This window comes from Molossus molossus, unplaced genomic scaffold, assembly GCF_014108415.1.
Source record: "Molossus molossus isolate mMolMol1 unplaced genomic scaffold, mMolMol1.p scaffold_m16_p_12, whole genome shotgun sequence".
Taxonomy (NCBI): Eukaryota; Metazoa; Chordata; class Mammalia; order Chiroptera; family Molossidae; genus Molossus; species Molossus molossus.
This window is the reverse complement of record NW_023425347.1, coordinates 96,908,057-96,931,610: the sequence shown is the minus strand read 5'-3', so window position 1 is coordinate 96,931,610 and position 23,554 is coordinate 96,908,057. Positions and strand designations below refer to the sequence as shown.

The window sequence follows — 23,554 nt, the reverse complement described above, 5'->3', positions numbered from 1 at the left end:
GCCTGTCTGTGAGGCCCCTGGGGCAGGGCCTCAGCAGGCCTCATCTCTGCCTTCTCTGGAGGGTGAACCATCACTCAGATAATACCAATGAGCCATTTGTAGTTGTCCTACACGTTTCGAGGGCAGGTGTCGGTGGATAGAACTCTTTAGGGTAGAGTCTTTCATACCAAACTGAAACTTTTGGAATTGCAGCTTCTGGCAAGTTCTATTATTTGTTTTAAATATAGCATTTTGGGAAATACCGCTGAAGGCTTCTTCTTCAGATTTCCTAAGAAGCCCTAATTTGGACTTTTGAGCCCGTGCTGAGTTCAGTGCCTGGAACCTGAGGGTGGGGCTCCGGGAATGCTCGAGGGGTGGTGGAGGCAGGTGCCGGGCTCCAGGAGAGTGGGCGTGTGGGCGGCGGTGTGGGCAGCGGCGCAGAGCCGAGCCAGCCTGCTAGCCTTGCTGGTGACTGGAGTGGTGGGGAGGGAAGGCCTTGGAGGTTCTCTTGGGTTACCCAAGGGACAATGAGCCCCTGTCCTGCTGACACGACCCCAGAAGAACACCCCAAGGGGAACCAAGCTCTGGCCGGAGCTTCATTATCCCCCTACCTCTGGCACCAGGCAGGGCCACCTTCCCCCACCTTCACCCCGTCCCACTTAGACAGCCCTGGATTCTGAAGCCCGGGGTGAGGCAGGAAGTCCAAGTAGCTTCTGGAAGACCCTCCCCCTCCAGACTGGTGGTTGGGCAGCCCTGTAATGAGGGACAGAGACAGAGGAATCAGGACCCAGGGAATGTGAGGGGAATGATACTCTAGCCCCCCACTTTGGCCTCTTACACCTGGACAACCCACCCCCTACGTTCTCTCTCTCACCTCCTCTAGCTCGGTCTAGCCCCTCTGTGCCCTCCTTAACCTCCCAGGGCAAGGGGCCTGCAGGTCTTGATGAAGGTGTGGGCTGGGGCCTGAGGCCCTGTTCTCTCTTTTGGGGTACGGGGCCCCAGCCCACACTCACTCAGCCTTCTCTCTAGTTCCTGCTGCTATTTTGATCACTTCTTCTCTTTTTCCTGGGGGTGTTAAAACCAAAACAGACGAGCGGGCGTTATGTAATGGGGTTGAGGGTACAGGGGCCCCAAGAATGTTTTGGAGGTTCTTGAATCAGAGGGGTGTAACCAGTTACCCAGAGAAGCGGGGATCCGGAGCCCCCTGCCCCACCCCAGCTCTCAAGTTCCCTCCTGAGCTTCCCCATTCAAGCCTCCAGATTCCTGGCCAGAGGCTGGGAGCTGGGACTGTGCCTTGAGCCTGAGGCCGTAGGAAGTGGGGCTGCTGATGCTGGAGTCAGCTGACCTGGGTGGAGGCCAAGCTCCCCACTCCCCAGTTTCTTAACAGCTTCCTTAAGCCCCCTGAGCCTCTGCAGCCCCTGAAGCAGACAGTGTTGAGGACCCAGGGAATCACCCCTCTAATGGGCTGGGCTGGTCCTTCATCCAAGTGACATACACAAGCCACCCTGCTCCGAGCAAGGCGGGCACAGCCAGGAAGGCCTCAGGTGATAACACCGGACGCACTGCCCACCGCTGTCCCCATGCTGGCTGCTGGTGTTATTCACGGGGCCGAGGCTTCTGCAGGGTGTGACCAGCTGTCTGGGTTTGCCCGGACTGAAGAGGTTCCTGGGATGGGGGACTTCCACTGCTAAAACCAGGAGCATCCCAGGCAACCTGGAATAAGTTGGTCACCCCAGGCTTCTGCTTTAGGCACACGGAAGAGTGAAATGGGGGGGAGGGGCAGGAATTTCTGTTGGGATTTCTGGTGACCTTGTGCAGGTCATTTAACCTCTCTGGGCTTGAGGGATAATAAGAGACTGTTTACCAGACCGAAAGGATGAGAGGATTCAGGAGCTAAAGTTGGACAGTATCCCGAACCGGCTAACCTCTACTCGAGTTCCCTGGTGCTCTTCTTATTTTATTTTACTTTTCAATTACAGTTGCCAACCAAAGGTGCTGTTGTTACTGATTTTACTTGCTTCTGCCCCGTGACTTGCTTTCTCTCCCAACCCTGTCTTCTCCTTCCCTACCCTGTCCTCGCAGAAGTGCTGAGACAATCGCAAGCATCTCCCATGGATAGCAAGTGGGCTGAGTTTTAACCCCTCAGCATACAGTTCGAAGCTGTAAGGTTGGCAGGGCCAGTTTCTACGCATCAGAGAGGTTGTGCCATCTGCCTGAGGCCACACAGCAGGAGCGGCAGAGCTGGGACTCGGACCCTCCTCTGCCTCCTTGCTTCCATCCTTTGGGGGTCTGGTCTCCTCACCTCGCCCACCCTTCTGCTTTGCAGAGAAAATCTATATCATGAAGGCCGACACAGTGATCGTGGGGACCGTGAAGACCGAGGTGCCCGAGGGCCGGGGCCTGGCGGGGCCGGCGGAGCCCGAGCTCGAGGAGGATCTGGAAGTGGACCATGCCCCCCACTACCCGGAGCAGGAGACAGAACCACCTCTGGGCAGCTGCAGGGATGTCATGTTCTCAGTGGAGGAGGAAGGGAAGGCGGACCCCTTGCCTACGACCGCCTCTGGGAAGTGAGGCCTGGCCCGGGCTGGGGCTGAGTGGGCAGCTGGGTGCTTCCTGGGACCCGAGGCAACACGAGTGGACCAAGCTGGTGGCAGAGGGCTGTCTGCTGAACTGAGTTTCCAGCATCCAGAGGTCAATGCAGGAGGGGTTCTACCTGCATCCCCCCCAGCTGCCCCCCCACTCTGACCCTAGTGGGTGTGCAGTAGAGACAACCAAGAGGCTAGATCTGAAGGGCGGTGTTTGCTGGGGCAGCAGACAGACAGCAGGGACCGCACAGTGCCTTCTGCTACTACCGAGAAGATGCTCAGAGCCCAGGGCATTGGACACACTGTGCCAGGGCTGGAGCCCACTTGAAGCAGAGGCCGTGAGCCCGTACCCCGTGCCTTCTACCCTTGCTCTGGGCCTCAGGAGAGATACCCACTGGTCTTGTTACCATGCCAACCCCCCTTCCAGTCACTGTAAGTGTGGCTCCCTGTGGCACTGAGCCAGCGCCTGTGGTTTCTCTTCCGTCAAAGGGAAGTAGAGGGACAGGGTGCTGTTGGCTGGCCCATCTTGGCCGCCACCACTGCGCTCTGTGCCCTGCGCCTGGTGCGTGCTCAGCCTGGCCTCCAACCCTGCTTGGGCGGAGTGGGGCCCGCCTGGTGCTGCCTCTGTCCGTGCCCTGTAGCCCCCACGGGGGGCCCACAGCCTAGGATCAACTCACTCATCTCAGAATGTTCCCACGAGTCCCCTCAGCAGGGGGTGTCTCGGGACCCAGATGTCTGCAGACCCTCAGCAGCTTTGGTGCCCACCCTGGTCAATGACCCTGTCCCCTAGCTGCCGCCTGGTCAAGGCCAACTCTGCTTTGCTCGGGGCCTCCTGCGCACAGGAGGAACTGGGGACCCTTCTGGGCCCTTGCCCATTTGGTGGGCACTGCCCGCTCGGACCTGGGGAATGAAGGTGCCCCTTCCCCAGCTCTGCCACACACACACACGGGTCCTGATGGCACCCGGTCCCGCCCTCCTGCTGCATTTGCTCCGCACTCCTGTTGGGACGTGGATGTCGAAGGGCCGCATCCTCCTCCTCTCGGACTCAGAGCTGCACAGGGCTCTGCGCTCAGCTCGGAGTGTCTGCGCCTCACACTAAGGAAGGCTCCGTCTGCCGACCTCTCCCGGCTTTCAGACTCGTGTGAGCAAGCCCGTGGCCTTGGAAAGGGGCGTGTGGGCAGGAGGCACGGGGCCAGCGGCCGGGGCGCCGAGGCTCAGGCCGCCCCGAGCCTCCTGGAATTACCCGCTGGAAGCCAGGCCCGAACGCTGCTGTTTACTCACCAGCCTGCCCGTCTCTGGAGGAAGTTGGGGCTGCGTCAGGAATCACAGGGTAGTTTCTGAAACCACTCCGATGTTTTGGGGAAAGTTGGAGAGGCTGGGACACCAGAGAGGCGGTTATACCAGAAGTTGACACGGGATAGAGGATATTTGCCAACATGCCTGTGTGGGCAGCTCGACACCCGTGTCTCCACTCTATGGTGCCCGAGGACAGCACACGCCAGTGGGCAGGGGTCAGGCTGCCTCGACGTGAGGACTTGGTCACACACTTAATGAAAAGAGCACTCCCTCGTGCACGTGCCCTTCTTGGGACTTCTGATCCTTTAAAAATGCATAAGGTTCCTTAAAAACCATCATAAGGTTAAGGGGACTCTCACTGAGACCGAGTCTGTGAGAGCCTCTGAGGACAGGGGACCCCTCCTCACCCCTCTGCCCAGCCTCTGGGGACAGGGAAGCTCTTCCTCACCTTCCTCCATGTAACTCCCTCCCTGGTGCAGCCCTGCCTTCGGGGTGTTCCGAACAAAGCTGCTCTACACCAAGCTCCCTGTGGGTATTTGCGAAAGGACTGGGCCAGGCCGCCCCGCGGTGGGGACGGGGTCCCAGACAGTATGAATGCCCAGCGGGGGAGACGGGGGAGGACAAAGAGCTTAATGTGAGCCTATGAGCTGGGAGGGGCCAGCCTGCCTTTGTGGTCACCACTCGGGGACAATTTGGGGCAGCCAGCCTGGGCCCGTGACTGTGACCACCCTGTGGGGTGAAGGAGACCTGGGACCACGGTCAGACCTTGCTCCCCAGGACTCCAGACCTCACCACTGAACAGCCACAGCCTGCCGCGTGGTCAGTGGGAGACCAGGGCAAATATCCCTGCCCTACCAGGGGCAGGGCCCTCTTAGCCTCTGGTGGGCGGATGGACCAGGACCCTGCTCCTCAGGGTACAGGGGACCTTCTCCCACGCACGCACACCCCTCTTCCTGAACAGTTGCCGTCGGGAGTGACAGGGTGACAAATGTCCTGCGGATGCTATTGCACGCAGAGAAAACCTGCCGTTCCCCACGGCAGCCTCGGAGCTGGGAGACCGCTCTAGGTTCTCAGAATCTCGGAGGCCAGGGCCTGCCCCTCAGATGGAGCAAGAGACGGAATCTCCAGAGCGCCCCTCTGCTCCCACCCCTCCCGGGACGTGGTCTTGGTCATCGCTGTCCCATGGCCACTGGGAACTGCTCCGTTGGCTGAACAGAAATGATGACGGTGCAGAGGTGAGGGCGGCCCTCCCGCTGCAGTTTCCTGGCCGCTGCTCCTCTCCAGCCCCTTCCCTGGTCCTCCCTGTCCTCTAACACGGAACAGTGGGGACAAGTGGGGGTGGGGGAGGGGCAGGGACAGATGCGTGGGGGCAGGTCCCAGATGCACAGGCCCTTAAACATATCAGTACTGCTTGACTGGAAGCCAAGGGGAGAATCTGAAAGCTTCAAGGATGGCTACTCGGGCTTCAGGAGGAGCTGGTGAGCCCACCTGGGACTCCTGCACCCTCTCCCAGCCCCCTTGTCCTGGGCCAGCACCCCCTGCTGGGCGCAAACCCTGGCACCCTGCTGGGCGGACCCAGAGAATCAGGTTTCCTTTGGGCGTGAGCGAGGTGGGGGCAGACAGTGTGTGGCAGGCCTTGGGTTCAAACCCCCGCTCTGCCGCTTAGCGGCAGGGAGGTCTCAGTTATGTGCCTTGATCTCCCTGAAGCTCAGTTTCCTGATCTGTGAAATGGGGGTTTCAGTCTCTACCAGACAGGGCTGTGGGGTTCCCTTAGATGCCACCTGACACGTGGCTCTTATTTGCTCTATGGCAGCCTCGGTCCTTGGTCCAGCCCAGTGGCCACTTGCCCAGGGTGAGCCCTCCCTTGGTCTGCAGAATTAGCCCCTCTGACTTACAAACAGGTGACCTTCCGAAGCGGCATTGGGCCTAGAATACCTTCTCCCAGAAAAACATTACAACTGCGGTTGGGTTCGGGGCTGCCCCCCCCCCGCCCCAAGCCTGTGTTAGCTTTGGCGGGGTTAACTAGGGCTTCAGGCTCTCCTTGGGCCCGGCCTTCCTTGGGGCTATGTTGCTGTAGGAAGCCTAGAGTGGACAGACCCCTTCTTGCTCCCCGGGGGAGCCAGAGAACCCCTCATGTCCCAGTCAGAGGGCTGCCCATAACTCGGGGCATTTGTGAAGTGTCGCGGGTCCCTCTGCTGGGACGTCCTCACGGTTCCAGGCTGCACTGCATTGCTGGCCAAAGTCTTCCCTTCCTCCTTCCCTTCCAAAGACACCTGTGAGGAGCCCGGCCACCCAGCTGCAGAGGAAGCCCTGTGCTCAGACAGACTTCCTCTCCCGGGTCCTGTGTCCAGGGGCTGAGACCCATGACGGTGCAGAACGGGACCTGTGAGCAGTCATTCCAGAGGCGATCGTGCTCTGTGCTCTGTGCTCGGGAGGCCCCAGTTTGGGGACCATGGCAATATCTGACCGGCAGGGTCAACTCTAGCAGGTAGTCCAGGAAGGTTTCTCGAAGGAGGCGCCTTTTGAGCTCCACCTGAGCCACATGACAAGTGGGCGAGATGAGGACCTGGGAGCCGAGCGTTCTGGGAAGTCGGGAACCACAACTGCAAAGGCCCTGGGGTGGGAATGTCCCTGGCCTTGGCACTCAAGGAGCACACCTGGCAGAAGCGTAGTGAGCGGGCTGGCCGGCCAGGCCAGGTCGTGGGGGCCTGGTGCGCTGCTGTAGGGCACTCAGATTTTCTTCTTTTTACTCTTCACCCGAGGATATTTTTCTATTTATCTTCAGATAGAGTGGGTGGGAGAGAGAGAGAGAAACATCGATGTGAGAAGAACACATCGATTGGTTGCCTCCCGCACAACCCGACCAGGGCAGGGCGGGGGATGAACTGCAACCGAGGTACATGCCCTTGGTGGGAATCGAACCCGCGACTCTTTGTTCTGCTGGCCGACGCTCTAACACTGAGCCAAGCCGGCCAGGGCGGCAGTCAGATTTTATCGTAAGGTAGAGGAGACTTGTCCTGGGTGTGCACACACAGTACAGTGTCCCGATGATGTGCTGAGGACTTGTGCACCTGAAACCTGTATCATTCTGTTCACTGGTGGGGTCACCCTAATCAATTCAATAAAAAGGAAAAAAATAAAAAAGAAAGAAGAAAGGTTAAAAAAAAGAAAAAGAACATCAGACTGCGTTTATTTCTGTTTTCCTCCCATCAGAACAATAAACATCCTGCTATTCTCTGGGCGGGAGCGAAAGGCCACAGCAGGGACAGCGAAGGGAGCCTGAGCGGATTTCAGACAAAGGCAGGTTGCCGGTAGCCAGGAAGCCGCTGGAAGTTTCTCAGAAAGGGCAGGGGTAAGGGTGCTCCTGAGGAACTAATGCCGCGGCTCTGGGCCCGGCGGCTTCCAGGCAGCCCCAGGTTCCTCTTTCTTCGGGTGTCTTCCAGGAGAGTAAAAACCAAACCAAAAAATCCTGGGAGGCCACCGCCGTTGTTTGTGTTTTCAGGGGGTGGGGGGGGGGGTTATCACTGCATCAGGGCCTGGCTCTCCTCCTGTGTCCCACTTCATTACGGCTTCTGATGTAGGGGAAGGAATGGGCCGTCGGGTTCCAACCTCCTGCTCAAGGAGGTCTCAGCTGCACCGCCTCGATCAGAGCTTTCAACTCTGCTTCCTAATCTGCAACGCCTCTGTCTGTGATAATGGCCTTGCGGGTGGATGTGAGGTAGCCGGGCTGAAGTGCTCGGCCCGGCGCCAGGCACACTCCCTGCTCGGTAGCGACAGCTGACCTAAGCAGCACCTGAGAGAGCTTTCCGGTTTGCCCAAAGCTTTCTCCATGCTTCCCGCACTCGGGCCTTCTGATCACAGCTGAAAGGTAGATAGGCTGAGTGTCGGCACCCCCTTTTACAAATTGAGGCTCAGAGAGGTGAAGCAACCAACCCATTGTCACACAGCCAGGACATGCCGGAGCTGGGGCTCAGTCCCCCAGCTCTGATCTAAATCCTCTCCCTGCCCACGTAGCAAGGGGCTGCCTCTGAGGTCAGGGTTGTGTTTACATTACAGTTATCGGTGGGCATTCTGTCCTCTGGATATATTCCTTTCGCCGCCGAGTCCCCCCGGCCGGGAGATTGGAAGGAGGTTGGTTTTATTCCTCATTTTATGGGGAGGCAGGGACAGCTGCAAGAGGCTGGCTACCTGCCTGAGATCAAGCAGCAGGCCGGGTGTGACTTCTTTCTGATTTCCTCTGCTGCAGAGCGAACCCAGACAGAGTCTCACTCCTCGAAGTATCTTTCCTTGAAGGTGGTCTGACTCTGAGGGCAGGAGACTCAGGCCTGGGTGGACAGGCGGGACAGAGAACCTCCGCCGGAGGGCTGGCCAACAGTCGATGGTCACTCCTCGGTCACTCCTTATACCCTGCTCTCTGTCCCAGGCCAGGATCCAAGGAAGACAGGTCAAGAACAAGCCTCCCCATTTAACAGATGGGAAAACTGAGCCCCATAGAGGTAACGTGGTTTGCCTACGGTCCCAGCTTGGTAAGTTTGGTCCCTTGCTGTGGAAGTTGGGACTGGGGTGGGGGATTGCAATCTAGTCCAAGTGAGCAGTAAAGATGATTTGCTGATTCTCCAGCTTCCTTAAAAAATTTCTTTTGGTGTTCAAGTAAAAGAAACGGTGGTAAGAATGTTGGGCTCGCATTTTTTTTTTCTTTATTGATTTGAGAGAGAGAGGAAGGAAGAGGGAGAGAGAGATGGAAACACTGATGAGAGAGAACATCGATTGGCTGCCTCCTGCATGCCCCACACTGGGGATTTGGCCCACAACCTGGGCATGTGCCCTACCGTGAATCGAACCAGCGACCTCTTGGTGCAGGGGTCGCCGCTCAGCCACTGAGCCACACCAGCTGGGTGGGCTCGTATTTTTAGGCAGCTTTGCAGGAGCCAAAGTGGTCCCGTAATCAAACAGACAAGAAGCAGGACCCGTGTGGCTTGCTCCCCACTGGGAAGGGCCGAGCTCAGTTTCATACTCTGCTGTCGCCGTCTGGAGAATGATCAATACGTTCTGAACGAGGGGTCCTGCATTTTCATTTTCCCCGGGGTCCCACAAATTATGGAGCTGATCCTGCACAAGGGGCAGGGAACTTGTCTGCTAGGAACTTTATGCCAAAGTGCTTTACTTACACACCACTGACGTCCGGTGACCATGGTTACAGATGAGCACACGGATTCCCAGGTCTCAAACGCGTTGAATGGCTAGTGACTGACCTTAATGGTCCTGGTGATCTGTTGTCACCTCGAGTCTTGGTGGCTTAAAACAACACCAGTCATTTATTTTGCTCACATAGCTTTGGTTTGGCCTGGGCTGGACGGGCAAAGCTCATCCCTGCTCACACGTCTGGCTGGCACTGGACAGTGTCCCGTGGGGACTGCTGGCCAGCTGCTGCTGCTGGCTTCTCACAGCAGGGGGACCAGGTTCCCAGAGTGAATGACCTTTTGGGGGGGGGGGATGGAAACCACCAGGTTCTTCAAATCTCGGCCCAGACGCAGGCATGGCCTCACTTTGACCACATTCCAAGGTCACGCAGTCTTGGGGCCCAGATCACAGGGAGGGGACAGACTCCCCAGCCCCAACAGGAGTGTCGAAGAATCGCTAGACCTTCCTGTGTGTCAAGCACTGTCCTGACCGGCTCACAAGTTGCCTCATTTCATTCTGCAAATAATTGGACCCTTGGCGTTCCCAGAATTGCCTCAAGGAAGTGAAATAACCTGGCTGGAATTTGAATCCCACTTTGTCTGTCTCCAGAGTGCGAGCTCCGGACCGGGTGGGGGCGGGGCTGCCCTGTGCATTCAGGCCTCACACAGTCGGAGCGCGGTGGGCCGGATGGCAAGCCAGCCTCTGTCTGATTCGAGAACGTTGAAGCCCTTTGAAACGATGGGCTCCAGCGCCCCAGTTTTCCGGATGGGGAAACTGAGACTCCGAGTGGTCTTGCTGGTCCTCCCCTGCGAAGGGGGCAGGGCTTGGCACCTTCCAGGGCAGGATGCCCCCCACCCCCAGGCTGCAGAGAGCCTGGCCAGGAAGCCGCAGAGCTGTGGGCAGATTATGCAAGAACACGCTGTCGCGGGGACGTTGTTTTTCACTGTGATTATGCTTCACTCAGGAAATACCCACAGCCTGGGCAGGTGTGAGGGAGGGCTCCTCACCTCGGGCAGAAGACCCCCTGAACCCTGGAGCCCTCTCGAAGTGGGCTAGTATCCCGTGGGCCATGTTCACCGAAAGCCCCCTGGGGCCCACCGTGCCCGTGAGAGCTGGGCTGTCCCAGGAGAGACGTCAAGAGCTCCCTCTCTGCCATCCAGGAAGTCACACGCTCAGTAGAACGAAATAGAACTCTTGCTTACTGAGGCTTTTTGTGCTATCTCACCTAAACCTCACGGTGCCCTAGGAAGTGGTTGCTATTATTATCCCTCTGTTACCGGCGAGGAAACTGAGGCACACAGTAGTTAAGTCACTGCTCAAGGTCACACAGCAGCGAAGAAGTGCGACCGGGATTCAAACCCAGGCCGTCGGCTGGAGCCTGAGTCCGCCATTCAGCCATGCTGTTCCACTGTGGCTCAGGCTGGGGTCACCACTGTGCTGTGGCCCAGCCCTGAGTCTCAGGCCCTGCAGAACACTGCAGCGCATCCACGGGGTTCAGTTAACGTGCCGGCAATGCCTCCTGGCTTCCACCACCTTTCCCTTCCACGGCCCAGCTCTGACCGGGCCAGTGTCCCACAGAACTTTGCATAGTCCCCAGTATCTGCAGGCTAAAGTTTGCCAGTCCAGCCCTCCAGGGCATGTCCTGTGACCTCCCACGGCTTCTGTATCCAAATCCCCCGTCGCTAAATACGGAGGGCACGGAGGGCCCGTCACCACCTTCAAATCTCTGCTCAGTGCCCTAACTCCCAGACCTCCATCCTTAACTTCCCCTTTTCCTCCAGGAGGCCTTCCCTGACTACCTGGGACCAGGACGTCTGTGTCCTCTGAGTTCCCACAGCACTGACTGTGGTTGGAGCCTTAGTTCCAAAAGCCCCGCTAAACATAGCTTTGTATGAAAGGGGGACTTTGTTCCTTGATCCGTCTCAGGCACCAGATCTGTGTAGAGCACCCACTGTATAGATTCCTAACTGTGCTGGGGAGCACGGTGGGGGCGGGGATACGCGGTACCCCTCTCAAGGAGTCAAAGCCCAACTGGGAAGACAGGCTGACTCGGGTAAGCGTGGGGCTGCAGTACCCACTGCGTGCCATCCTGCCCAGACCATGACCTCCACTTCTGCCTCTGTAGCAGGGACTGAGAAAGAGTCGCTATCCCAATGCGAGGTGCAAGGATTAGGTTCCTTCATTCATGCAGAGGGACGGTAAGGAGTATAGGCCGCAACGCCAGCCAGGGGTCGCCGCACAGGTGTGCGGGGCCCTCGGTGTGGGTCTGGTGTGCTGCTGGGGCTTGGGAATCTGGCACACGTCGCAAAGGTCTGGGAGGATGGAGAAATCTGGGGCACTCAGGGGAAGTGGGCAGTTGTGATGGGCTGTCAAAACACGAGGGCATTTGTGCGTCTGGGCGGAGGTTGCCCCGCCCCCGCCTCTGACTCTCTAGGTCTCTGGGGAAGATGATGGAGGCAGTTTCGAGGCGGAAATTGTTCATGCTGGAGCTGGGAAGGAGCCTGGACGGGCTGGGCTGGGTGGTTGGTTGGTGGGAAGTTGCAAAAGCTTCAGGGGGGGTGGGGAACTGGTGGGGAATTGGGGACTGAGGGGGTTTCCTTTGAGTGTGATTGAGGCTGAACACTTGGGGAACTTCACAGGGAAGCCTTCCCCCTCTGGGGATGCCGGGCTCCATGCGGGGGGAGGGGGGTGGCGGGGGAGCAGAATATATGGCTGCATTTATTGAGCACGTACCATGTGCCAGACACGGTGGGCTCCCCAACTCTGATCTTACAGCATCCCTGCAAAGGGCACTTATTTCTCCTCATTCTATGGATGAGGAAGTGGAGGCTCAGGGAGATGAAGTGATTTGTCCAAAGTTAAGGTCACATGCTGGTAAACAGCCTGACTAGGACTTGAACCCAGGTCTAGGTGGTGGCAAAGTTGATGCCTTCTTGGTGCTGAAATTCCACCATCCGTGCCTAGGAACTAATGGCTTCCTGGGATCCTTGTTTGGGCTCATGGCTGGAGCAGGGTCGCAGTGACCTATGGGTGTAGGACAGGTCTGGGAGGTGAGGGGCTCTGGTTCCCTGGGAGTGAGGTCCTACAGACAACCTTCGCTGGGGGGGATGAACTAGAGGCGAGCAAGTCGCTGTCACCTACTAAAGAAGCCCCCAGGCTCCTCAGGCAGGGTCCTTCTGTCCCTCCTGCAAGTTCTCTGCTTCCCGTCCCTGCAGGGTTGTGCCCACACAGAATGAGACCCGTCCAGCCCGGCCCAGCTCTGGCCGGTAACCATCTCAATGAGTAAAGATTGGGAAACTGTGTAGGGGGGAAATTGCGTAAGTTTTTCCTCCTTTCGAATTGGGGAAGGAAAAATTTGCTGGGGAAATGAAGTCAGTGACTTTGGCTTTTCATGCTGGTGATCAGGGAGCCGGGTCTCAGACGCTTCGGGTCCCGAAGGGAGGGCTGGGTGTCACATCAGGGAAATGGCCAGAGCCACCCACCTCCAGCCTGGTGGGGACTTGCCCCTGAGACCCAGTCACTGCCTCCTCATTCCCTGTGGCTCCTGCTCGGAGCCGAGGTCCTGAGGTCTTACTGAAAAGAAACACTGTTGATTCCTGTTACCGTGGGCCATCTGGGCTGGTGCATGGGGGCGTGGGGGCTGATGAACGGGAGGGACAGCCCCTCCCTTTCTGACTACAGAAGGGGAAACTGAGGCTTGGAGAGGCGAGAGCTGTGCTTGAGGTTACTCAGTGGCTATCAGGACTAGAAACCAGTTTGCTGGTGCTTTAAAATTTTAAACGAAAGTCAAAACCCTTTATACAGAGAGAGCTCAATGTGATTTTTGAAAAAGAACATTCATGAAAACAGGAAAAAGTATAGGGAAAATAACAGAAATCATGCACGATCTCATCACCCGTTCTAACCACTCGAACATTTTGGTTTCTTGCCTTTCTTCTAAAAAATTATTTTTAGTGATTCATTAACAAAAATAAAACCTCTCCATTTATGGGCATAGCTGCTGTGGATGTTGTTGGTTCATAACCTCCTCACACTGACAAATCGCTGGAGATCCATGCGGGCTGTCAGCATGACCCTCACCTCCATGGACGCCCCCCCCGCCAGGGGGTTCTTGTTCTTGTATTTTACAAGACTTGCTTCTTTTTAACGTCTGTGCCGTATTAGGGAATCACTTTGCCTACTTCAGATTTTAAATGATGCACATTGTTCCATAGAGCTGGGATCACTGATCCAGATGGTGGGATTTAAGGGTTCTGGGGATGTAACTCAGGAGGGAGCCAGCTTAGTGGGGAGCAGCCCCTCCCTAGCCACCGGCCCCGCCGCCTGTCAGCTTGGAGCAGCAACCCTTGTGTCTGTGTTATAAACTGGGTTGCCACCCTAATGGTCATCGTTATTGAGTGCTTACCATGTACCAGGTACTTTTCATGAATCGTCACATTCTCTCTTCATGACAACCTTGGGAAGCAGGTATAGTTATGAATGGCATTCCACAGATCAAGAAACTGTGGCCCAGAGAGGTAGTGACTTGTCCAAGGTCACACAGCTAACAAATGCCAGAATTGGGATCTGGACTCAAATGATCTCAGAAAACAGTTATCTTTTCATCTAAGATTCCGTTTGAACAAAGAGGGTTGTTTTTTTTGTTTTTTTTTTTATCACGTTGGACATTTTTCCATTTTTTGTTCAGGTAGAGTAGGAGGGAGAGAGAGAGAGAGAGAAACATCGACGTGAAGGGACACATTGAGTGGCTGCCACCCGCACGACCCAATCAGGGCCGGGGACAAACTGCAACCGAGGTACGCGCCCTTAGCGGAAACCGAACCCGGGTCTCTCTGGACCGCAGGCCGACTCTCTAACCACTGAGCCAAACTGGCCAGGGCTGAACAAAGAGTTTTTTGGCAAAAAAAAAAAAAAAATTGAGAATCTCTGGTTTAGCTCATTCCAGCGCCTTTTGTCAATGCAGCTCCTGTAGAGAGGGCAAGAGATCGCTGTGGGCTGGAGAGGTCTTGGAGGGCTCCAGGAAGGAGGTGGGGTTGGAGCGAAGCCCTGAAGGACGGCTTAACCTCAGGAGCAGGGCATCACATTTCAGTGTGAGCTCGTTTCTGTGCAAACTGCCTGGGGACCAGGTGGGAGCCCTCTGGGAGGTGCTCTGGAGGAAGACTTTGTGGAATGTGAGGTAAGGACAGGTTCAGAGGTGACAGGTATGCCTTTGCTCCTGGCTGGGCTTGTCTAAAGAGCCAGGACTACTGACTCCATGGAGGTATGAGCTACTGGGGATGGGATGAGATGGGCCCGGTGATCCCGCCTCTTCCCAAGGCCCAGCCCCAGAGACAGGCTTGTGTTCAGGACACACGAAGAACCCCAAGTTCTCCAACTGTGGATGGAACCGCTCTGTGATGAGCGGTGCAGTTAACACACGAGCCCGCTCCCTCGGAGTCTGCCGAGTCCTCCCTGACACGGACCTTTCAGATGTCAGTGAGATGTGCTGCAGAGAGAGGTGTTCTGTGTCTGCGGCCACCCTCCGCCGGCGGTGTGGACCTGGACAAGCTGCTTAAAATCATCTATAAAAGAGAACTACAGGCCCTGCCGTTCAGCTCGCCTGGAGTGGCTGCAAATCTGGAAGGAGAGCCCAGGGGAGGACGTGGGGAGCCAGGGAGGGGCACTGGGACTTTCGCCTCCGCCACACCCGCCCCAGGGAAACGTGCAAATGATCAGAAGACTCAGAAGCTCTGAACAGGTGACCTCGGAGATCTGTGCACCTGTCTCACCGACCCCGCCAGGACTTTCTCCCGGATGCCCACGCCAGCCACGCTCCCTCCCGCTAGGGTCAGGGGGCTGCCATTTTCTTCACACTCTTCCCTCAAAGTCATCATTAGCCAACACTCTGATTTTGGCCAAACTGTGGGGTGTGCAGTGGAACCCACTGTTGTTTCATTCGTGTTTCTCTGGTGTTGATGGGTCAATGCAGTGATGTCACTTCCTGCCCAAGCACCTACCAACTCCGCGCGCCCTCTGTTAGCAGCACAGCTGGAGCTCGAGGGGCCTAAATAGATTCTAAAGCGAGTACGGAACAGTAAAGAACCTCAGAGCATTAAAATAATTCTGACAGAGCTCCCTGGCCATTTTGGCTCAGCAGTCAGAGCGTCGGCCCGCCGGCCAAAGGGTCACAGGTTTGATTCCTGGTCAAGGGCATGTACCTGGGTTGCAGGCTGGATCCCCAGCCCCAGTGGGGGTCATGCAGGAGGCAATCAATCAATGTGTCTCTCTCACGTCGATGTTTGTCTCTCTCCCTCCTTCCCTTCCACTCCATCTAAAAATATCAATGGAAAAATATCCTCGGGTGAGGGTTAACAAAATAAATAAATAAAAAAAATACTTTTAAAGAGATGAGCAAGGGAGGTTCCTCTCCCAGATACTAGACATTCTGCAAAGCCCGTGAATAAAACCCCGTGGAGCTAGCCCAGGAACAAGACCAGTGGGACCGGCTGGATCGTTCAGCGACAGGCCCATGTACTTATGGTCAACGATGACAGGGCAGACTGTTTGGCCACTGGTGTAGGAAAGACCGGCTCACTCTAAGGAGAAAAATAAAGTTGGTGAGGTTTTTTTTCCTCCGTCTTCTATACCACCCATAACCTAGTTGTATTCAATACCTAGATGGGAGATGTAAAATCACAAGCTAGCTCTGGCTGGTTTGGCTCAGTGGTTAGAACATCTGCCCGTGGACCAAAGGGCCTTGGGTTCAATTCCTGGGCAAGGGCACGTACCTGGGTTGCAATTTTGATCCCTGGCCCCAGTCAGAGTCATGTGGGAGGCAATCAATCCATGTTTCTCTCTCTCTCTCTCTCCCTCCTCCCACTCTATCTTAAAAAAAAAAAAAATCAATGGAAAAATATCCTTGGGTGAGGATTAGCCAAAAAAAAATCACAAAGCTAATGAAAGAAAATACAGGTGAGCAAGGAGCTTTTGACTAAGATTCAAGTGGCAAAAAAAAAAAAAAAAAAAAGGGTTTGATTATATTAAAATCAATTTTTCTCTTTTAGTACATGCCCCTAGCGGAAACTGAACCCGGGACCCTCTGGGCTGCAGGCTGAAGCTCCAACCGCTGAGCCAAACCGGCCAGGGCCAATTTTTTTTTTTTTTTTTTTTAATAACACCATAAATAAGGACACCAGACATACTATAATGGGGCAAGTATTTATGATATCTAAAAATGACAAGGGCTTAATATCTAGAATATACAGGGAATTATTGCAAAGCTACAAGAAGAAGACAGGAAACGAGAGAAATTTGGTCAGAGGATGTGAACAGGCAGCTCACAGAAGGGGAAACCCAGATGAGTAACAAGCCATGAAGAGGTGCTCAACCCACGAATATTCAGAGAAATGCAAATGAAAGAACAGTGGGTTCCACTTCACACCCCACAATTTGGCCAAAATCAGAATGTTAGCTAATGATGAGTTTGGGGGAGAGTGTGCAAAAAAAAAAAGTGGGAACCCTCTGACCTGGAGGGAGCATGGCTGGCGTGGTCATCCCAGAGAAACTGCTGGTGGTGCTGGTGAAACCGCCACACAGACACTCCAAGATCCAAGGGCCCATCCCAGAGAAACCGACACGCCCACAGACAGCGCGGCTTTGGGGACCTGGGCCCTGGGCTCCTGGCGGGGCTCAGCGGGAGCGGGCTGTGGCAGAAAGAGAGCCAGCGAGCTCGAGGAGTTTGATTCACTGAAGCTGCAGTATGTCGGGTCCAAAAGCTGAGAGCGAGAGAGAAGCAAAAAGATTCCATTGCCACCAGCTACCAAATTATAAAGCACCCAGGACCAACTCACAGATAAGGGGAGGGGTCGGGGGGGAGGCTAGGTGAGGGGAGTCACGGTTCCGATCCAGACCAGTGGCCCAGTTAGGGTAGAGACCTCAGAGGAAGGTGGGGAAACTGAGGCAGGGTACAGTGGGCCTGGAGCCAGAGGCAGGTGGGAAGTGGGAACCAGCTCTCTGGGCTCTGCCGGGGCCTGAAGGAGAGGCGGTGAGATGGGTGAGGGGGTGTTTGGAGAGTGGGGTGGGTGGTGGCGGCAGTTGGGGGGTTGAGTTAGCAGGGGTGAGGGTGGGGAGTGAGGGGAGGAGGTGGATGGGTTAGGGGTGGGGGTTGCGTGTCGAAGGAGGGGTGCTCACCCCTTCAATGAGAGGATTCTTGGCAGGGCCGTGGTGAGGCTGAAGGAGACAGGGGAATTGAAAGCGCTTTGAAAATATAAGGGCTATAAAGGGAAACCCACTGATGTGGGCACAGGGGAGTCTCACATGCTGCTGGTGGGAGTGGAAATGGGTACAGCCCCTTGGGGGGGATTGGCAGGACCGAGTGAAAATGCAAATGTGCAAACCCCCACTGCCTGGAGGTCTACTTTCTAGGTTTGCGACCTAGACAGACAACCCTGTGCTTCAAGAGACAGGTGCAGGCTGGGACGGGAGCGCCGGTGTCCTGTCCACTGGAGGGGCAGCGCGGGCAGGCACGGCGGGCCGGGGGCGGGGGCACCGCCCAGCAGGTGGAAAGAAGCAGCCAGGGCTGAACTCCTCGGCACGGGAAGTTCTCAGCAACACAGCCGAGGGAAGGGGAAAACATCCAGAAGCAGACCTGGGCCGATTCTAGTGTTTGTATAAACGCACAGGTACACATGTAAAATATACCCTTCTGTATGTGTGAAGACAGCAAATGGACCAGAGGAAAACACGGCAGACTGGGTAATACTTACCTCTGGGAGAAAGAGAGGGAACTAGAACTGGGGCTGGGGGCGTCAAGAAGGACTTCCCTTTGTTTTAATCCTCACCTGATGGAGATTTAAATGGAGAATATTTTTTCATTTATCTTCAGATGGAGTGGGAAGTAAAGAGGGAAGGAGGGAGAGAGAGAGAAACATCGATATGAGAGAGACACACTGACTGGTCGCCTCGTGCACGACCGACCAGGGCCGGGGACAAACTGCAACCGAGGTACGCGCCCTTAGCGGGAACCGAACCCGGGTCTCTCCGGACTGCAGGCCGATGCTCTAACCGCTGAGCCAAACCGGCCAGGGCAAGCTTTGACTTTTTTTAATTAAAAAAAAAAAAAAAAAAATCTCGCCCAGCCAGTGTGGCTCAGTTGGTTGAGCATCATCCCATGCACCAGAAATCACGGGTTCGATTCCCCGTCAGGGCACATGACTAGGTTTTGGGCTCAATACCCAGTGAGGGGCATGCAGGAGACAGCCGATCGATGTTTTTCTCTCTCCCCCTCTCCCTTCCTCTCTCTCTAAAAATCAATAAAAACATATTTAAAAAGTCTAAACAAAGCCCATGTAATGTTCAAAAACGAGGTTTGCAGTAGGGAGAAGGGAGAACCGCCCATCGGGGAAGGCCTGCGGGACAGGCACTCTCCTCTGTGCTGTTAAAGGAGGTGTTTACAATCAAGCCCAGCCCTGCTCCATCCCCAGCTCCTTGAACCTCATGAAAGCCATAGAACCCTTGACCACTAGGACAGGAGGGGCACTTGGTCCTAGTCCAGAGATGGCAGAGGCCAGGTAAGCATGCTGTGGCGGACCTCTCCCACACCTGGGGCACCCCTGGCTACGTGCTCATGCATCCTTTCTTGCAGAGTCCTCCTGCAGGCTCAGAATCCTTCTCAACACAGAGCCCTAGGCAGCCACCACCAAGTGGAGTTGGCATTTAGGATGAAATCGGCTTGACTACCCGATCGAATTCAGCCCCCTCATGTTACGGATGAGGATACTGGCTCAAGGCCACACGGGGAGTGGCCAGAATGGGGACTTCCCACAGGCTTAGCGGCCCCACTGGCTGTGCTTAGAACTGAGGGTCTTCTCGAGACAGTTTGGGCTTGATTTGGGGGCTGCTTATCTCTTCCTAGAACAGAGAGGTTTTGGTTGAAGAGGGTGGCGGGGCTGGAGGCTGGAGGCTCCCTTCGCCAAGTTGCCTGGGGTTCTCTTTGAGGGTGGGGACAGGGGGAGTTACACTCCCTGGTCCTCCTCTTCTTTGGAAGGAAATCCAGATGAGCTGGAATATGTCTCAGTCCAGTGTTGCCAGTCCCAGATTGGTATGACCAGTTCAGCCCAAGATGTGGCCCTGGGGCAGGTGGGAGGGCAGGTGTGAGGGACAGATGAAGAAGGAGGTGGCAGGTCTGTGGCTAATACCCAGCGTTCCTTCCTGCTCATGGTTTAAGAACACGAGTCACCGAGGGGCTGGCTCAGGGCTCCGGGGCAAGGAGTACAGTGGGATGGGAGAAAAGGTCACCTGCCCTGACTGTGGGGCACGAGGGGAAGGGGAGGGGTTCCTGCAGCCCAAGCAGCTCCTGCAAGACAGGATACCCCGGGGCCCCGGAGATCAGGCCGGCAGGAGCTGACTTTGTGGCGGGTTCTGAGACCTCCCCGATATGTAAACTGCCGATCCCAGCATAACCACAGCTATGCCCAAACCGCCTGCAGCCGCAGCACCTGCTGCAGCTAAATCCTCTGTGCAGTGTTTCCCAGAAGCTGTCTTAGTCACTTGGGGGCTCATTAAAAAGCCAGATTGTCAGACATGAGAGGAGCCCAGAATCTGCACGTGCAAGAAGCCTGTTAGAGAATTCCGATGCTGGCTGAAGCCATTCCTCCAAACAGTCCACTAGGAAGCCTGGCACATAGTAAGTGTTCAATAAATGTTGGTGGACAGACTGGCTCACCTAGTGCACGAAGCCCGCTGCTGCCGGGCCTTCATCTACAACTGCAATGGCTCTCAGCTAGTTGGTTGTGTGAGATGGTGGGGCTCTCTGAGGGCCAGCTGGGGCTACACTGGGAATGAGGAAGGCTCCCGGGGAGCCCAGGCCAAAGTTACAGATGCTGTACATGCCGTTCCTGAGCTGGGGACCAGAGGGCCAGGGTCCAATCTGCCTGAAGCCAGCTCATTATCCATTACTGAGGAGCAGGTGGACTTTTCCTGCACTGTGGGCTGGGGTTTAAGACATGTATGGTGCCCAGCCGGTGTGGCTCAGTGGTTGAGCGTTGACCCATGCACCAAGAGGTCGCCAGTTCGATTCCCAGTCAGGGCACATGCCCAGGTTGTGGGCTCCATCCCCAGTAGGGGGCACGCAGGAGGCGGCCAATCGATATTCTCTGTCATGGATGTTTCTATCTCTCTCCCCCTCTCCCTTCCTCTCTCTCTCTTTAAAATCAATTAAAAAGAAAAAAGACATGCATGGTTTCAGAGACCAGGTTGAGTGGGTGGGGTCTGGGAGTGATTGGGCTGCGCTGGATTCCCAGGCCTTGACCCTGACATCCAGTCATTCACTCACTCATTTATTCATGTGTTTATTCATTCACTCACTCATTTATTCATGTGTTTATTCATTTACTCACCCCTTTCTTGCCTCCTGCATACACCAAACCTACTTTATTGAGCCCCACCCTCTGTGGATCACCTACTCCCCAGGAAAATAGAGGGGCCATGAGCGCACCCCCTTGTCCTCGAGGGCCACACAGTCTAGCAGCGTGAGCAGCAGCTCGGCTGAGGGGATGAAGGCAGCCAAGCTTGGTTTGAATCACTGTGCCTCTTACTAGCCACAGAAGCTCACTAGGAAGCTTGACTCTGCGGTTCTAACACAATTCCTGCAAGTCCTCTGACTGCTGGTATCATAATTATTAAGAGAGGAGAGGAACATGCAAGCGACTAACCAGACTGAGGCGGGCGTTATGCTAAGGGTCTGTTGAAGTGCCAACCCCTGCCTGGGTTGGTGGGGTGTGGCTGAGGGCACGGTTCACAGCAGAGAGAATTGGGCTTTGATCTGAAGAACAAAGAGGTGATCACCAGGCAAACAGCAGCGAAAGACATCCCAGGCATAGGAACCTGCATGGGCGAGGCATGGAGGTGGGAACCTGGGGTTCTTCACGAGGGCGAGAGTGTGGAGTTGGGGAGATCTCCTGGAGTTGGGGAGATCAGGTTGGGCAGGGAGGAGAGCCTTCCAGCATCTCCCTGAGAGGCTGAGCTCAGTCTGAAGGCCGTGGTGAGCCGTGCATTAAGGCATGCTTTCTCAACACCTGTCAGCATTTTGGGGCTGGATCATTTGTTTTGGGGGTGGTCCTGTGCATTGTAGGATATTTAGCAGCATCTCTAGTCTCTACACACGAGTAGCACCAGTAGCCCCTGAAAATTTAACAACCCAAAACATCTCCAGACATTGCCAAATGTCCATCGGGGCAGGGGACAAAATCACCCCTTGGTTGAGAAGTACTAGACTGGGGAGAATGGGGTGGCTGCCTTATGCTTTTGAGAGCTGGCCCTGATCACACCGTGAAAGACAGAGAGAGCCCGAGGCCAGGACCAGGTGGGAGGCCACTGCAGCATCTCAGGTGAGAAGTGGCCAAGGCCAAAGCCAGGGCTGGGGCTGGGGGGCAGGACGAGAGGGGCCAGGTGATCCAGCCTGGGGCAGCATGTTAAAGGGACTCCCCATGCTGTCGCTGAGTTTTTCCAGATTCCCCAGAGGCAGGTACAATGCGGTGGATACCAAGATCTTAAAGAAAGAGTCCTGGGCCAACTGTGCAGGTCATGCTAACAGACTCAGTGTCCAATGGTTCACCCAGAATTTGCCATTGTCCACCCCCAGCCTGAACAAGATGTCAGGTTTGGAGAAGCCAAGAGAAACGATTTGGGGGAAGGAGTCACCATTGTGCTGAGTGCCCTCTTAGGGAAGGGTGTGTGTGTGCTTCTCTTTACTGGGCTGAGCAGGAGGAGCTACAAGGGACCACCTGATGATCACAGGAGTTCAGGGACCATGAGACTGATGTGAGGTTCTTGTCTGCTTTGTGTACTACTGAGAGCACAGCCCCTGGGGCTGGCACACAGCAGGTGCTCCATGCAGGTTTCTGACACGAGTTCGAGCCTTTGGCTGCAGGGGTCGGAGGTGGCAGAGCTGGAGTGGGGCAGGATGTGCAGGTATGAGCCGAGTTGCTGATGGAGGGGATGAGTCAGTGAGACCCAATGGGTTTGGGGTGTGTAGCGGACATCCATGGAGAACCACCTGCCCCTGCTTCCAGCAGGTGATACCCACTCCTGGCCTTTGGCTCTCTTATGAACTGGGGAGTCCTGAAGACTGTTTCCAGGTGAGACTTGTAAGGGCCGGAGAAGTCGTCACATGAGTTTTAGAGGCTGACGCTGAGGAGCTCAGGTTGTGGACTGCGCTGGCCACACCCTCAGCGTGGCCCATCTCTCACAAACATGTGGATACCAGGTGATTTCCCAGCATCCAGGTCAGGAGGGGTTTTCCAGCTCCCAAGAGCCACTTCCCAGTTCCGAAGCACCTAGAAGCACCACCCTTGCAGGCTCCATCACAGGAGCTGGTGGCCCAGAGCAGGGGTCCCTGTACCTCTTGGGGCACCCTGCAGTGAGGGAACAAGGGAACAGAATCATCTCCTGCCACCCTGTCCACCCCACCCCTCAAAAATGTCCTGTGTGCTGGGGACAGGGACTCCAGGGCTGGGGGAGTATGTTCTGGTCACACAGGGCTGGCCCTGGCATCAGGGTTGGCATTCAAAGTGAAGGGGGTGCAGATGGCAGCTAGTGCAGGTGCTCAGTCGTGGTGTAAACTTCAGGGGAGCCAGCCCTAATGGCCCTTGGCCTGGGCCAGCCCCACGGTGGGCCCCTACAACCTCCTGGAAGGCTTCTGCCCCAGTCTCACTGTGCTTGTCAGCCACCTGGACAGGGGACTCAAAGAGGAAGCAGGCAGGGTCTGGCCCCCTGGGAAGGGGTTGAAGAGTATCCAAGGATAGGTGAACACATGAGTAATAGCAATAACAGCTAATATGTGTACAGAGCTTATTAAGTTACACATATACTTTGTAAGTCTACGTATATGTATAGTGCATACTATATTATGTGTATTATGCATCTTTTAATCTTCGTAAGAATGCTGTGAGGTTAATGCAGAGATTCACACCCAGGTGGTGTAGCTCTAGAATCCAAATGAGTGAGTGATCTGGAACAGCCATGGACCCCCAAAGATGATTTTTCAAATTAGTCCCCCCCCCCCCCCGGGAGTGGGGAGCCTGCAGGGGAGGAAGAGTAGGTGGGCACAGGGCAGGTAGAGAGGCACAGGCTGGAGGCAGCCACCAATTTGGTGGGAGCCTGTCCCCGATGAAGGTCTCCTGCTCCCACACTGGGAGGGGATATTAGAGGGAGGTTGAGGGGTCACCAAGGGCTGGGAGGTATCCATGAAGAGCCCCGTCGGCAGGGGTGACCAGTCTCGGCCCAGCGAGGGTTAGGGTCCTGGTGGGGGTGCCTGCAGGCGGTGTGGGTGTGGGGGAGCGTGGGAGGTGGGAGGAAGGGGGAGAGAGGAGGAACGGGGAGGGGCTTGTTATGCCCCGCCCCGCCCCGCCCCGCCCCGCCCCTGCCTGTCTCTACCTCCCGAGCGGGTCTTTCGCTTTCAATTGGAGGCGTGGGAGCGCAGCGGAGCGGGGAAGGCGCGAGGAGCGCGCAGAGCCGGCGGGACCGTCCTGCTCTCG

The 23,554-nt window shown here is 55.9% G+C and overlaps 1 protein-coding gene across 1 annotated transcript in view; it reads left to right on the top strand.

The window, feature by feature from the left end:
* Window positions 1-3,637, top strand: part of TNFRSF8 (TNF receptor superfamily member 8) — a 66,294-nt gene extending 62,657 nt beyond the window's left edge. The window contains exon 15 of the mRNA XM_036256360.1: window positions 2,306-3,637. Coding sequence (XP_036112253.1) covers window positions 2,306-2,550 — 245 coding nt within the window. The 3' untranslated portion in view covers window positions 2,551-3,637. The remainder of the gene's footprint in view (window positions 1-2,305) is intronic.
* Window positions 3,638-23,554: the final 19,917 nt, after the last annotated feature.